The sequence below is a fragment of the Protomyctophum parallelum genome, assembly GCF_964188405.1.
Source record: "Protomyctophum parallelum genome assembly, chromosome: 22".
NCBI classification, from domain to species: Eukaryota; Metazoa; Chordata; class Actinopteri; order Myctophiformes; family Myctophidae; genus Protomyctophum; species Protomyctophum parallelum.
This window is the reverse complement of record NC_139714.1, coordinates 36792030-36809529: the sequence shown is the minus strand read 5'-3', so window position 1 is coordinate 36809529 and position 17500 is coordinate 36792030. Positions and strand designations below refer to the sequence as shown.

Sequence of the window (17500 nt, the reverse complement as noted above, 5' to 3'; positions counted from 1 at the left end):
GTTCTAACGTCACTTCTATCGGCCTCCAGCTGAAGGCCTGCCCTGTTTATCGGGTCTTTGATCGGTCTGTTTATCGGGTCTTTGATCGGTCTGTTTATCGGGTCTTTGATCGGTCTGTTTATCGGGTCTTTGATGGGTCTGTTTATCGGGTCTTTGATCGGTCTGTTTATCGGGTCTTTGATCGGTCTGTTTATCGGGTCTTTGATCGGTCTGTTTATCGGGTCTTTCATCGGTCTGTTTATCGGGTCTTTGATCGGCCAGAGACCCTCGCATCGCACGTCCAAACCCAACTGTTACTTTTCAGGAAAAATGTCATCATGAAAGAAAATAACGTGTGTTCCTTATTCAGTCACAAGCGCTTATTAACATAAACATAAACCCACTTAACCCAGGGTCACTGACGCTGACAGGGACCCCCTTAGCTGAGAGACTGACGAAGCAGGGACCCCCTTAGCTGAGAGACTGACGAAGCAGGGACCCCCTTAGCTGAGAGACTGACGAAGCAGGGACCCCCTTAGCTGAGACACTGACCAAGCAGGGACCCCCTTAGCTGAGAGAGAGAGATGAAGCAGGGACCCCCTTAGCTGAGAGACTGACGATTTTACGATGATAAGAGCGCCACTACTATTGCTCAAAGGTTTTGCCCCCCCCCCTGTATAGTAACTCTGGTAGCCTATTGATGTCATTTGGATTGTTTTTGTTTAATGGTTGAAGACAGGTGCGTGCGTGTGTGCATGTGTTCTAATCTACAATCATTCAAGGAGTATTTTCTGCCGTCTGATCGCAGTTACATGTTTATTTCTGCCGTCTGATCGCAGTTACATGTTTATTTCTGCCGTCTGATCGCAGTTACATGTTTATTTCTGCCGTCTGATCGCAGTTACATGTTTATTTCTGCCGTCTGATCGCAGTTACATCACAGTTTATTTCAAGAAGATCTTGTGTGTTTTTTAAGGCCTTGTGGATTCCTGGATACTGTTCTTGGTGTTGTAGGTGAACGACGGATTAATAAATCCTTATTTTATACTTTTGTGACGTCATAGATGTTGTTTACTAAATTCTTCTTAGGCTGGAAAACAAGCAAAAGTGAGAATGATTATGATTTATTTTCTTTTTGACATTTGACATCTTTATTTACTTTGATTGATACACTATTATGTGTCATATAAAGTCATGAAAATTAGCCCCACGTTTACCAGCTGTATATTAATGCACGAATATTCACAATGAAGCCTGTAGCACGTGGAATGGGACATTTTACATAACGAAGACCTTATTGTAGTACAGTAGGTAAGTACAATTTATATAATGTAGTCATTTATCAGACGCTCTTAATCCAGAGCGATTTACATTAAGCAAGAACAAAAAGCATGGCAATACATCACATACATAAATATAGTTATCATGAAACATGTGTAAGCTAAGAACGTAACAGTGGAATATCTTTGAAACTATACATATAAACTATACTATACTATACATATATACTATGAAGTGCTATGACTACATACAATGCAATTAGTGCTGTCTACGTAACATGCTATACATAAAGTTATATCTAAGGGTACAGTAAGCAAGAACAACACATGGTAATACATCACACATTAAATATAGTCATCAAGTTTGTTTGTTTATTTATGTATTTGTTTGTTTAATCATTCATTCATTTACTTACTTCTTTGACTATGCATCCACCTCTTGGTACCACAGCACCTCAAAGGCCCTTAAAACAAGGCTCCAGACCTCCCAAAACAAACTGGTCAGGCTCCTACTTGGCCTCACCCCCCGAACCCACCTCACCCCTGCCCACTTTGACAGGCTGGGATGGCTTAGGGTCGACGACAGTACAGCATCTTGCAATGGGTCTGGTCCACAAGATTCGATACACCACCAAGATACCCATGTACCTGTCTAAATACTTCCTTAATGTAAACGAAGTCCACACCCACAACACCAGAGGGAGTGCAACAAACCATGTACAACCCAGATTCGGCACAAACAACTTAGGGACTAAATTATTTTCGCTCCTATGCCACCAAAATGTGGAACGCCCTACCAACAGTCATTAAGACATGTGAATCCCTTGACTCCTTCAAAACCGCTCTCAAAGGGCACCTACGGATGGCTGCAATTCGAAACTGGCCTCTGTAAAATCTGAATCCCCCCCACCCCATTTCCCCTCACTGTATATGTATCTTTTCCCTTTTTGCTTCCTATATGATGAATTCCTGTTCTGTTTTTTAGCTACATAGAAGTGTCTATTTGTATGTCTCTAAATGTTTTGATGAATTGAACAATGTGGACCCTGTGTAAGTGTAATGCTTAATTGGGTCGTCCACTCACAGTTGACAGTCTTTGTATTGAGTTTGTGCTTAAAATGTACTGTAAATTCTACAAACTGTTAATAAATATTTCAATCAATCAATCAATCAAACTAACTATAAACTAAATTAACATAATCATCACGGCCAGAGGCATAGTGGCGTTACGTACCTTACGTAGCGCTTTGTGAGTGACCAATCACAACGGCAGGATCACAACGCTTCCGGGCTTGGATCTTTGCTTGGATTGATTTTGAACAACGTGTTTGGAGTATATATAGATATATATACTATATAGAGTATATATAGTATATATATACTCTATGGTTTGGAGGAACTAAAATAGAGTATTGTTTATCTGTTTGTTTTGGAACTAAAGGAAGATTTAAACACTGTGTTCATCCTCTGCGTTTGGAACTAAATGACTTCAGACGCTTCTTACCTTCATGTTTGTTTTGGACTCTTCAGAGCAACGTGTGGAACTAGAATGGAACTTAGACGTGGAACTAGAATGGAACTATAACGCGTTGTGGAACTAATATGGAACTATGAGGTAAACTCTTCATCTGTTTGTTGTTGCTCTTTAGAGCAGGATATAAACATTGTTTACAGTTAATTATCTGTTTGTTTTGGACTCTTTAAAGTTCAGAGTCATCCTGTATGTTTATCTAACGTTGTTTTAGACTATTTAGAGTCTTTGTTGTTGTTGTTGTTGTTGTGAATCTAAACAGACTGAGTGACGTTGAGCTATTATAACGGTTTATGGATATGTTTGTTTTTAGCATAGCACATGCAGTTATGGCTAGCCAGCAGTGAGTGAGACAGGCTCTGTAGCAGGCAGACAGGCTCTGTAGCAGATAGACAGGCTCTGTAGCAGGCAGACAGGCTCTGTAGCAGATAGACAGGCTCTGTAGCAGGCAGACAGGCTCTGTAGCGGACAGACAGACAGGCTCTGTAGCAGACAGACAGACCAGCAGTGAGTTAGACAGGCTCTTTAGCAGACAGACAGGCTCTGTAGCAGGCAGGCAGCATAGAGCACCAAAGTTTGACCTCAGTATCGCTAGAGGGCGCTAAGTCCACAGGTTTGTGTACTTTTTAAATGTGTATTTAATCCCCATTGGGGGATTTTAGATCGCCTCATATAAGAACTGTGATTGTAAAATAAACAAGAGACACCTCCCTGACAATATAATGATACAGATACACCTCCCTGACAATATAATGATACAGAGACACCTCCCTGACAATATAATGATACAGATACACCTCCCTGACAATATAATGATACAGAGACACCTCCCTGACAATATAACGATACAGAGACACATCCCTGACAATATAACGATACAGAGACACCTCCCTGACAATATAACGATACAGAGACACCTCCCTGACAATATAACGATACAGAGACACCTCCCTGACAATATAACGATACAGAGACACCTCCCTGACAATATAACGATACAGAGACACCTCCCTGACAATATAATGATACAGAGACACCTCCCTGACAATATAACAATACAGAAACGCCTCCCTGACAATATAACGACACAGAGACACCTCCCTGACAATATAACGATACAGAGACACCTCCCTGACAATATAACGATACAGAGACGCCTCCCTGACAATATAACGATACAGAGACACCTCCCTGACAATATAACGATACAGAGACAGTGAGACACCTCCCTGACAATATAACGATACAGAGACACCTCCCTGACAATATAACGATACAGAGACACCTCCCTGACAATATAACGATACAGAGACCACCTCCCTGACAATATAACGATACAGAGACACCTCCCCGACAATATAACGATACAGAGACACCTCCCCGACAATATAACGATACAGAGACACCTCCCTGACAATATAACTATACAGAGACACCTCCCTGACAATATAACGATACAGAGACACCTCCCTGACAATATAACGATACAGAGACACCTCCCTGACAATATAACGATACAGAGACACCTCCCTGACAATATAACGATACAGAGACACCTCCCTGACAATATAACGATACAGAGACACCTCCCTGACAATAACGCAGAGACAGCTTGTTTATTTTTGGACCACAATGCTTATAGTAGAGGATTTTAAGATGACCCCATGTTATATATAGAGAAAAACGTACCGCGAACCGCTTGGAACCAGGGGATGAGCGAGTGACATGGGCACTCTGTGTGCTTAATGTAAACATGTCTGATCGGTTAATTGAACATGGTTAAATGAACATGTCTGATTGATGATTGGTTAATTGATTAGATGAACATGTCTGATCTCTGATTGGTTAATTGATCAGATTTTTGATTGGACGATGATCAACACGGAGAAGCAGGAAATCAACGTCAAACGAGTGTCTTCCAAGAAGCGGTCGAGAGACGCTCTGAGGAGCCACCTGACCCCGGTCAGGAAGAGGGCCCCGGGCCCCCAGGGACCCCTAGGGGAGACAGGGAAGGGCCCGGACCCCCAGGGACCCCCCGGGGAGACAGGGAAGGGCCCGGACCCCCAGGGACCCCCCGGGGAGACAGGGAAGGCCCACGGACCCCCAGAGAAGGGGGAACACGCCACAACATCCACTGAGGTAGGTTGGAGGTTCTGCTTTGTTTCAGTTCAGTGGTTTTTAGTCTTTTTCACATCAAGGTCCATCTGAGCCACGGACCACCGTCTGATGACCTTTAACCTCTCAGACCCATCTGAGCCACGAACCACCATCTGATGACATTTAGCCTCTCAGACCCATCTGAGCCACGGAACCACCATCTGATGACATTTAGCCTCTCAGACCCATCTGAGCCACGGACCACCATCTGATGACATTTAGCCTCTCAGACCCATGATGAGTAATCGGTTCCGATTGTTTTGCGGAATAAAATCGTAATAAACACTCCTCGATTAGTCGACAAATCTAAAGAGTTTTTACAATCGATTGTTGTGTGTGTGTGTGTGTGTGTGTGTGTGTGTGTGTGTGTGTGTGTGGTCAGTATTGCAGTGACAGCGAGGACCTCTTCGGGAACTATAATAAAGATGATGATGAAGATGAAGATGATGATGACAGCATCCTGGGCGATCGCTCTCTCCTCGCCAAGCTGGACCGTGCGGAGCAGAACGCCAGACAGACCCACCCTGAAGGAACCACGGCGGTCCTGGACCACCCCTCTGTTCCAGACCCCCCCCCTGTCTTCACGGCGCTGCGGCCCCCGGAGCCCCCGGAGCCCCCCAGCCCGACCCCGGGTTACGACGAGGAGCTTTCAGAGTCCCTCCTGGCCGGTTTAGGGGACTCCTTCAGAGAGGAGGTCGCGGTGCCGGCCAATCAGAGGGACTCGTTCAGAGAGGAGGTCGATGTGCCGGCCAATCAGAGGGACTCGTTCAGAGAGGTGGCGGTGCCGGCCAATCAGAGGGACTTCCATGAGGAGGTGGTCCGAAATGCAGGTACTGTACGATACCGTGACGACTGTTCTGTCAGTGGCGTGTTTTCTTATTGGTTTAAGTAAAAATAATAATAATATCTCAAACTTATAGCGCTTTTCTGAGTACCCAAATACTTTACATGGGGGTGGGGAAGCAACAAATATAACCATCTTTATTAGGAAAAAAATAAGAAATGCTAAGAAATTTAAAATGATTCATCTGATTCACCACTCATGGTAAGCCCTATTTTAGACTTTGCCATAAAATTCGTTGTCTTACATTCGCACAAAGGTAGCAAAAATAGACTATGAGCTTATAGTAGTCGTAATCTATAGTCGCAATGCTACGCGTTGTGAGCTTGTAGATCGATGCAACGCGTTGTGAGCTTGTAGATCGTTGCAACACGTTGTGAGCTTGTAGATCGATGCAACGCGTTGCGAGCTTGTAGATCGATGCAACGCGTTGTGAGCTTGTAGATCGAAAGAAGAAAAACAGGTGGGTGCAGTCGGTAGTGCTGTCGCCTCACAGCTAGACGGTCCTGGGTTCGATTCCCGCTGGGGATGCTGTGGGTGCTGGGGTGTGCTCTCTCCTCCGCGTCATCAGTGCCCATACCCGAGGCGGGGTTGGCGAAAGGGCCTTTCTGTGTGGAGTTTGTATGTTCTCCCCGTGTCCCCTAGGGTAGGTACCCTCACATGTTCTCCCCGTGTCCCCTAGGGTAGGTACCCTCACATGTTCTCCCCGTGTCCCCTAGGGTAGGTACCCTCACATGTTCTCCCCGTGTCCCCTAGAGTAGGTACCCTCACATGTTCTCCCCGTGTCCCCTAGGGTAGGTACCATCACATGTTCTCCCCGTGTCCCCTAGAGTAGGTACCATCACATGTTCTCCCCGTGTCCCCTAGGGTAGGTACTCTCACATGTTCTCCCCGTGTCCCCTAGGGTAGGTAGCCTCACATGTTCTCCCCGTGTCCCCTAGGGTAGGTACCCTCACATGTTCTCCCCGTGTCCCCTAGGGTAGGTACTCTCACATGTTCTCCCCGTGTCCCCTAGGGTAGGTACCCTCACATGTTCTCCCCGTGTCCCCTAGGGTAGGTACCCTCACATGTTCTCCCCTAGGGTAGGTACCCTCACATGTTCTCCCCTAGGGTAGGTAGCCTCACATGTTCCTCCCGTGTCCCCTAGGGTAGGTACCCTCACATGTTCTCCCCGTGTCCCCTAGGGTAGGTACCCTCACATGTTCCTCCCGTGTCCCCTAGGGTAGGTACCCTCACATGTTCTCCCCGTGTCCCCTAGGGTAGGTACCCTCACATGTTCTCCCCGTGCCCCCTTCAAATGATCTGAATCGGATCGCACATCCTATGATATTATACTGGATATTGTCTGTGATTTTGGATATTGGACTATTGTGAGATATGGCATAATTGTTCTATAAAAATATAAATATCGGTTCGGGAAAAATCGGTATCGGCAGATACTCAAAATCAAACGATGGAATCTGAATCCTAATTAAAACCCATTATCAATGTTTTATTTTTTTTATAACTGACATCATCCTTTGATTAAATCTATTAATTGGACTAAATGTTGCATCCTATCATTAAATCTGTTAACTCATTTTGGGTGGGAACCCCTTTTGGTGTTTTAAACATTATGTTATGATTTAGCTATTGAAAAATAGCAGATCTACAAGCTCAGATCTACGAGCTTGTAGCTCTGCTATTTTTGAAAAGTCGTGAAAATGTGGCGCAAATCTTTGAATATACTTCAGAGCGAACATTTTAAACTAAAATATTGGCTTCTAGGGGGTCCCTGGAACTACATATTTTGAGATGGGGGGGGTCTGTGGCCCAATAGAGATAATTCTGGGGGTCCTTGACATGAAAAAGGTTGAGCACGGGCGGAGGTGGCTCAGGGGTAGAGTGCCTGGATGGTAACCGTAAGGTTGCCAGTTCAAACCCGGGCTCCCCCAGAGTTACTGTCGAAGTGTCCTTGAGCAAGACACTGAACCCCTAATTGCTCCCGATGTGCTAGTTGGTGCCTTGCATGGTTTCCGCTGCCATCGGTGTATGAATGGGTGAATGTAATGCACAATCTCTGTAAAGCGCCTTGGATAAAGGCGCTATATAAATGCACCATTTACCATTTACCATTTTACATAGAAACATGTTATGCTTTAGCTATTGAAAAATAGCAGACCTACAAGCTCATATCGCGCCACCGAGTGGCGCGATACGAGCTTGTAGGTCTGCTATTTTTGAAAAATCAAAGAACGACTGACATTTCTAGAATCTGATCTCAGGTCAGAATGGGTTCATCAGACCAGTGTGTGTCCGGCGGAAAACCTCGTATGAATCTGATCTCAGGTCAGAATGGGTTCATCGACCTCAGTCCAAAATGGGTTAATTGGACTAATTGTTGCATCTCGTTACTTCAGGAGACAGAACCTCAACCCCGTGTCGACAGCCTGAGGTGGAGACGTCTTCAGACCAAGGTGAGAAGAATGGTTTGGGATTTTTCATTATCATATTTTAGTTTTAGTTCGTTTTTAGAGCAGGTTTGCTAGTTTTCTCTTAGTTTTAGTTATTTTTTTCATACTTTTGAGTTCTTGTGTCAGTTGCAGGATTCCAAAAGGTCAGAGTAAAGTAGGCCTATTGTGTAATAAAAACTCAACCAAAGATACCATTTAAAAACTATATATATATATATATATATATATATATATAAGTAAGTAGCCTTGCCGAGCCATGAGGCCCATAGGGCAGGAGTCTATCTCCTGTTTCTGTAGCCATGAGGCCCATAGGGCAGGAGCCTATCTCCTGTTTCTGTAGCCATGAGGCCCATAGGGGCAGGAGCCTATCTCCTGTTTCTGTAGCCATGAGGCCCATAGGGCAGGAGCCTATCTCCTGTTTCTGTAGCCATGAGGCCCATAGGGGCAGGAGCCTATCTCCTGTTTCTGTAGCCATGAGGCCCATAGGGCAGGAGCCTATCTCCTGTTTCTGTAGCCATGAGGCCCATAGGGCAGGAGCCTATCTCCTGTTTCTGTAGCCATGAGGCCCATAGGGCAGGAGCCTATCTCCTGTTTCTGTAGCGTGAGGCAGCTTAATGTACAAGTACACCCCCTGGACATGACGCTAGTATGTCGCAGGGACTTACCCCCAATCCAACCCTTGATGCTGAGTGTCAAGCAGGGAGGCACTGGGTTCCATTTTTATAGTCTTTGGTTTGACCCGGCCGGGGATCGAACCCCGACCTCCCAGTCTCAGGGCGGACACTCTAACCACAAGGCCACTGAGTTGGTATATATATATATAGTATATATATATATATATATAGTATATATATATACCGTATTCAGTTACTATTGAAAAAGTAAAACTATATATTTAGTCATAGTTTTAGTCATCATAGCTTAGTTTTTATCCAGTTTTTTCTCGGAGTAAAAAGGTAGTCGACGAACATTTTTCGTCACAGTTTTAGTCGACGAAATCAAAACTCCCGTTAATTGTCGAAACCCCTTTCTGCCCCAGACCTTCCTAGGAGGCGCTCTGAGCGTCAGCGCCCCCCGGTGGCCCGGCGCAGCATGACCGACCTGCTGAAGAGAACCCTGCTTGGCAACGCCACCGCGGCTGGCCCCTCCCACCCGTCACGGAGCTCCGCCCTCAAGGAGGCGGTGCTTAGCGAGGAGATGGGCGTGGCCCTGCGGGCCGTGGAGGATGACACGCCCGACCGCGGCCCGTTCTACGGTCTGCCCTCCAGGGTGAAGGAGCTGGTGTTCTCTCTTAAAGGGATAGACCATCTATATGGTAACTATTATTATTATTATTATTATTAGACCAGGGTGAAGGAGCTGGTGTTCTCTCTTAAAGGGATAGACCATCTATATGGTAACTATTATTATTATTATTAGACCAGGGTGAAGGAGCTGGTGTTCTCTCTTAAAGGGATAGACCATCTATATGGTAACTATTATTATTATTATTATTATTATTAGACCAGGTGAAGGAGCTGGTGTTCTCTCTTAAAGGGATAGACCATCTATATGGTAACTATTATTATTATTATTAGACCAGGGTGAAGGAGCTGGTGTTCTCTCTTAAAGGGATAGACCATCTATATGGTAACTATTATTATTATTATTATTATTATTAGACCAGGGTGAAGGAGCTGGTGTTCTCTCTTAAAGGGATAGACCATCTATATGGTAACTATTATTATTATTATTATTATTATTATTATTAGACCAGGGTGAAGGAGCTGGTGTTCTCTCTTAAAGGGATAGACCATCTATATGGTAACTATTATTATTATTATTATTAGACCAGGGTGAAGGAGCTGGTGTTCTCTCTTAAAGGGATAGACCATCTATATGGTAACTATTATTATTATTATTATTATTATTATTATTATTATTATTAGACCAGGGTGAAGGAGCTGGTGTTCTCTCTTAAAGGGATAGACCATCTATATGGTAACTATTATGATTATTATTATTATTATTAGACCAGGGTGAAGGAGCTGGTGTTCTCTCTTTTTTTTTTTTTTTTTTTTTTTGCGGCTTACGCCTTTTATTGATTTTTGAAGGGACAGACAGTAGGCTGACAGGAAACGGGAGAGAGATGGGGGGATGACATGCAGTAAAGGCCGTGTCGGGTCCGGGAGTCGAACCCGCGGCACACTGCGACTGGATTACCAGTCCGGTGCCCAGACCGTTACGCTACGGCCTGGGCCCTGGTGTTCTCTCTTAAAGGGATAGACCATCTATATGGTAACTATTATTATTATTATTATTATTATTATTATTAGACCAGGGTGAAGGAGCTGGTGTTCTCTCTTAAAGGGATAGACCATCTATATGGTAACTATTATTATTATTATTATTAGACCAGGGTGAAGGAGCTGGTGTTCTCTCTTAAAGGGATAGACCATCTATATGGTAACTATTATTATTATTATTATTATTATTATTATTATTATTATTAGACCAGGGTGAAGGAGCTGGTGTTCTCTCTTAAAGGGATAGACCATCTATATGGTAACTATTATGATTATTATTATTATTATTAGACCAGGGTGAAGGAGCTGGTGTTCTCTCTTTTTTTTTTTTTTTTTTTTTTTGCGGCTTACGCCTTTTATTGATTTTTGAAGGGACAGACAGTAGGCTGACAGGAAACGGGAGAGAGATGGGGGGATGACATGCAGTAAAGGCCGTGTCGGGTCCGGGAGTCGAACCCGCGGCACACTGCGACTGGATTACCAGTCCGGTGCCCAGACCGTTACGCTACGGCCTGGGCCCTGGTGTTCTCTCTTAAAGGGATAGACCATCTATATGGTAACTATTATTATTATTATTATTATTATTATTATTATTAGACCAGGGTGAAGGAGCTGGTGTTCTCTCTTAAAGGGATAGACCATCTATATGGTAACTATTATTATTATTATTATTATTATTATTATTATTATTATTATTATTATTATTATTAGACCAGGGTGAAGGAGCTGGTGTTCTCTCTTAAAGGGATAGACCATCTATATGGTAACTATTATTATTATTATTATTATTATTAGACCAGGGTGAAGGAGCTGGTGTTCTCTCTTAAAGGGATAGACCATCTATATGGTAACTATTATTATTATTATTAGACCAGGGTGAAGGAGCTGGTGTTCTCTCTTAAAGGGATAGACCATCTATATGGTAACTATTATTATTATTATTATTATTATTAGACCAGGGTGAAGGAGCTGGTGTTCTCTCTTAAAGGGATAGACCATCTATATGGTAACTATTATTATTATTATTATTATTATTATTATTAGACCAGGGTGAAGGAGCTGGTGTTCTCTCTTAAAGGGATAGACCATCTATATGGTAACTATTATTATTATTATTATTATTAGACCAGGGTGAAGGAGCTGGTGTTCTCTCTTAAAGGGATAGACCATCTATATGGTAACTATTATTATTATTATTATTATTATTATTAGACCAGGGTGAAGGAGCTGGTGTTCTCTCTTAAAGGGATAGACCATCTATATGGTAACTATTATTATTATTATTATTATTATTATTAGACCAGGGTGAAGGAGCTGGTGTTCTCTCTTAAAGGGATAGACCATCTATATGGTAACTATTATTATTATTATTACTTGCGCAAGCAGAGCGCGCAAGTCGCGCATTTGTCGTGACAGCCGTTCCGCCATTTCAGGACCCCCCCAGAAAAACATCAAATCTGTGCCCGTATTGCTGGACCAATGATGACGAAATGACCATATCTCTTACGTCATCATTTAGAGCTGGTCATACACGTATTTCTTACGTCATCATTTAGAGCTAGTCATACACGTATGTGTATGACTAGCTCTAAATGATGACGTAAGAAATATGGTCATTTCGTCATCATTGGTCCAGCAATACGGGCACAGATTTGATGTTTTTCTGGGGGGGTCCTGAAATGGCGGAACGGTTTTTTTGCTGTCACGGTTTTTGGACCAGGCCGATCACAGAATACCGCTAATCAACTTACAACTACACACTTTATACAGTATAGAGTATAGAGTATATAGATATACGTATATAGTATATGCCTATATACGTATATAGATATTGTATAACTGCTCTCAGTAATGACGTATGTAATACAACATTATGATTCTGGAATGTATAAAAGTCACAACGTGTCAAAAATGTTACCATAATTATTAATATTAGTGTGGTTTGCAAAATTAAATATATATCTAAGTATATAATTATATATGCAAAAACTAAGTTATAATATCGCAAGAAGCTCAGTCATTTAACACTCTCCGAGAAAGACGCAGACAGACTTGGCCATATCAACAATCCAGATCATTTGACACGTCCACGGGGGAAGGCTAGAAAGGGTGAAAGACTCTCAGGTGTACCAGTTAGCTGGGGTGACTCTCAGCCAAAGACTCTCAGCTATCCTATGCACAGTGAAAGAAGGAAGATATTGAAACCAGGACTCTCCGAGGAAGACGCAGACAGACTCGGGCATATCAACACTCCAGATCATTTGACAATTTCACACGGAAGCCTGTTGTAAACACAGATCTAGATCAATAGGACACCTCCACACCGAAACTGACATATCAACAATCCAGATCATTTGACACGTCCACGGGGGAAGGCTAGAAAGGGTGAAAGACTCTCAGGTGTACCAGTTAGCTGGGGTGACTCTCAGCCAAAGACTCTCAGCTATCCTATGCACAGTGAAAGAAGGAAGATATTGAAACCAGGACTCTCCGAGGAAGACGCAGACAGACTCGGGCATATCAACACTCCAGATCATTTGACAATTTCACACGGAAGCCTGTTGTAAACACAGATCTAGATCAATAGGACACCTCCACACCGAAACATACAGAAAAACAATGGAACTATCTACAGATATACCTTCAAATAAAAGGATGAAGAAGGACCCCGTAATTAAAATCTCAGCATTAAGTTCATTATCATTTGGAAGTCGTGAAAGATGGAAAATCTGTGGAAAGGTAGTTACTAAAAGTGAACAACGTAAATTTACTAACGGAATATACTTCTTCTTTCGGATTACAGACAGTACAGCAACAATTAAGGTAACAGGATTTACTCAAGAATGTGACAAATATTTTAATTTGATTGAAGTAAACCAATGTTATTTCATCACTGACGGACAATTTAAAGAAATAAATGCAAAATATTCTACGGACCGCGAAAAATTTGAAATTATACTGAAATCAAGGACAGAAATTATTGTATTTGATAGAGATGTGGAAATTTTGAAACCTAAGTTTAATTTCACCAGGATACCTGACATACAGTTGTTAGAAGACAAATGTGTCATAGACGTATTGGGGATTTGCATTAATTTCTCAGAAGTAAAGACTATTTCTACAAATAATGGACCACGTAGAAAAAGGGAATTACAGTTACTGGATTCATCAAATACAAAAATTATATATACAGCTTGGGAAGAAGACACAACCATGGATACCGGTTCTCTTTACCCTATTTTAATTTTACAGGGAACCATCATAACTAGCTATAATGACAAAAAGAATCTGACTAGTAATACAGGTACTATATTATATAGGGAGCTTGATATACCAGAAGTTCAAGAATTAAGATTATGGTTTGAAAAAGAAGGAAAAAAAATAATATTAAATGAGGAACCAACAGAAAAGTTTTCTTTTAATATGAACAACGTAAATGACTTAGAGACGGAAATATTATATAGTTATTTGGGGAGGATTATTGAGTTTAAATTGGAAGATTCGCCAACGATTTTATGTCGAACTTGTGATGAATCGGTCATTCGACTCGTGGATGAAGGTTACTTTTGTAACCATCAACGGGAATAGCAGCTTTCAATATTAGAGGTGTGACACTCCATTCAGCTTTATCTTTAAAATCATCGAGATTTGGAAATTCTTTCTTACCACTGAATCAAGAAAAGGTAGCATTACTAGAAAATTCCTTACAAAATCTGCAATTATTAATTATAGATGAAATTTCTATGATTGGTGCAGACATTTTTCTCCAAGTACATAAACGATTGAGTCAAATTAAAGGCACAAATGTTATGGAAAATGGCTCAAAGGTACAAGAACCATTTGGCAATGTATCTATTTTAGCTGTTGGAGATCTATTCCAATTACCACCAGTAATGCAAAAATACATCTTTCAAGGTACAAGTAATGCAATTGCAAATATATGTGGTAATGGATGGGATTCATTTAAATTGTTGGAACTTAATGAAGTAATGCGCCAGAAAGATGATTTGAACTTTGCTGTAATGTTGAATCGAGTCAGAGAAGGAAAAATAACAGATGAGGATATCCAACAGTTACAATCAAGAGAAATAAATGCTAATGCTGATAATTACCCAGAAGATGCACTTCATGTGTTTGCAGAGAATAAATCTGTCGATGAACACAATAACTACAAACTTGAAAAATTGAATATTACTATTTATCATATAAAGGCAGAAGATAGTAGAAAAGATAAAGACACACGACTATTTGATCTGGATTGCACAAATAGGAAACTATCACAAACAGGAGGTTTACCAACTACACTCAGTATAGCAATTGGTGCACAAGTGATGTTGACTACTAATGTAATGGTATCTGATGGATTAGTCAACGGTATCAGAGGATTTGTTGAGTATATTGACTTTGGGAAAAACAGCACGTATGTTACAGTAATACTCGTTAAATTCCAAGACAAATATGTTGGTCTTAATGCGAAGGCTAATAGTACCTATAAAAAATATCCAGAAGCAGTTCCAATTTACAGACATGAAGCTATCATTTTCCATGGAGGCAGAAAAACAGGATCAACAAATAGATTTCAATTCCCGTTGACATTAGCTTGGGGATTAACTATTCATAAGGTCCAAGGTTTAACTATACAAGAGATTGTCGTATCTATGAAGGGCTCACATTTTAACCCGGGACAAGCCTATGTAGCATTCAGCAGAGTAAAAAGCATAAAAGATCTATATATACTTGACTTTAATCCTACGAAGATCAAAGTAGATAAGAATGTAGAGAGAGAAATGATACGATTACGACAATCACCTCTTGAAAATCCTAATATACGTAAAATAACTCAATTACCATTAAAACATTCATTAAATATTGGATTATTGAACGTCAGAGGTTATCTACCACATTTAGAAGATATAAACTCAGATTCCCAACTCGAAATGTTGGATCTAATAGCTTTTACTGAAACACACTTAAAGAAAAATAATAACATTACTTTTAAATTAAAAACAACGAACACGAATTACAATACAATGAGGAATGACAGAGAAAAAGATATAGGTGGGGGAGTTATGTTTGCTATAAAAGAAGATATTTCCATTGAAAGAATTCCAACTGAAAGCAGGATATTAGAGAAAGTAGAACATATATGTATACATGTAAAAGATAAAAATCTATATATCATTCTTATGTACAGATCACCTAAAACAGACCTTTCAAAATTAAACACATTTCTCGAATACATGATACAGTACATATCATCTCCGACTTCTGCAATTTTGATAATAGGAGATTTCAATGAAGACCATAATACTGAGATAGAAAGAAGTATAAAGACCTACATGTCAAAATTAGGCTTTAAACAATTAAATACAAATCCAACTACAGATTACGGAAATATTTTAGATCATGTATATTTTAACAAATGTGAAAGTTTTATTATAGAAATTGAAGTTAGAGACACATATTACTCTGACCATGATTTAGTATTAATATCACTATAGTCTAACATGAAATAGATTTAAAATTAAAATTACATTTTTAATTCAGTTTATATACTTTTTTTTATAGGCGTTTACATACATAAATTAGATAGGTAGTAAATAGTTACACCTAATAATTACACATTTCAAATGTTCCTTCACAGAGATATTGAGATTCCACCGTTTACAGAAAAAGTATACTGTATAACATATTTTAATTCAGTTTATATACCTTTTTTTTTCAACACATATAAATGATTTATTTGTCTCTGAAAAACAAAAAATGGATCCAGAATATATCTACAACAATAAAACAGTATTTCTTATATAGATAGAAACTAGAATCATACTTAATACTAAATGATTACATGTATAGTAGGTAGCAAATAATTACATCTAAACATTAATCATTTCAAACGTTCCTTCACAGAGATACTGAAATTTGGCAGTTTACAGCGGGCGAAAAGATTACATGCGCGCTCTGCTTGCGCACTAGTTGGCCATTTATGGCCTACTAGTGTGCAACAAGCAAGTATGCACTCGACAGAGTGCAGTTCTAGTTATTATTATTATTATTAGACCAGGGTGAAGGAGCTGGTGTTCTCTCTTAAAGGGATAGACCATCTATATGGTAACTATTATTATTATTATTATTATTATTATTAGACCAGGGTGAAGGAGCTGGTGTTCTCTCTTAAAGGGATAGACCATCTATATGGTAACTATTATTATTATTATTATTATTATTATTAGACCAGGGTGAAGGAGCTGGTGTTCTCTCTTAAAGGGATAGACCATCTATATGGTAACTATTATTATTATTATTATTATTATTATTATTATTATTAGACCAGGGTGAAGGAGCTGGTGTTCTCTCTTAAAGGGATAGACCATCTATATGGTAACTATTATGATTATTATTATTATTATTAGACCAGGGTGAAGGAGCTGGTGTTCTCTCTTTTTTTTTTTTTTTTTTTTGCGGCTTACGCCTTTTATTGATTTTTGAAGGGACAGACAGTAGGCTGACAGGAAACGGGAGAGAGATGGGGGGATGACATGCAGTAAAGGCCGTGTCGGGTCCGGGAGTCGAACCCGCGGCACACTGCGACTGGATTACCAGTCCGGTGCCCAGACCGTTACGCTACGGCCTGGGCCCTGGTGTTCTCTCTTAAAGGGATAGACCATCTATATGGTAACTATTATTATTATTATTATTATTAGACCAGGGTGAAGGAGCTGGTGTTCTCTCTTAAAGGGATAGACCATCTATATGGTAACTATTATGACTATTATTATTATTATTAGACCAGGGTGAAGGAGCTGGTGTTCTCTCTTAAAGGGATAGACCATCTATATGGTAACTATTATTATTATTAATATTATTATTATTAGACCAGGTGAAGGAGCTGGTGTTCTCTCTTAAAGGGATAGACCATCTATATGGTAACTATTATTATTATTATTATTATTAGACCAGGGTGAAGGAGCTGG

The 17500-nt window shown here is 40.6% G+C and overlaps 2 protein-coding genes and 1 long non-coding RNA gene across 4 annotated transcripts in view; all 3 read left to right on the top strand.

Annotated features, from left to right (window-relative positions):
* Positions 1-59, top strand: part of cwf19l1 (CWF19 like cell cycle control factor 1) — a 21498-nt gene extending 21439 nt beyond the window's left edge. Inside the window, exon 14 of the mRNA XM_083757735.1 lies at positions 1-59. This exon is cut by the window's left edge and continues 216 nt beyond it. The gene's annotated coding sequence lies outside the window, so the exon portion shown is untranslated.
* Positions 60-185: 126 nt separating this feature from the next.
* LOC310853356 lies at positions 186-1040 on the top strand. Its single transcript, XR_014568778.1, has 2 exons — positions 186-806; positions 934-1040. It is a non-coding gene; the product is annotated as an uncharacterized lncRNA (long non-coding RNA).
* Positions 1041-4648: 3608 nt separating this feature from the next.
* helq (helicase, POLQ like) overlaps positions 4649-17500 on the top strand; it is a 41122-nt gene continuing 28270 nt past the window's right edge. For both annotated transcript variants that reach the window (XM_083757753.1, XM_083757752.1), the window contains exons 1-4: positions 4649-4929; positions 5330-5777; positions 8188-8244; positions 9281-9556. In XM_083757753.1, the coding sequence (XP_083613879.1) occupies positions 4663-4929; positions 5330-5777; positions 8188-8244; positions 9281-9556 (1048 nt within the window). In that variant the 5' untranslated portion in view covers positions 4649-4662. The remainder of the gene's footprint in view (positions 4930-5329; positions 5778-8187; positions 8245-9280; positions 9557-17500) is intronic.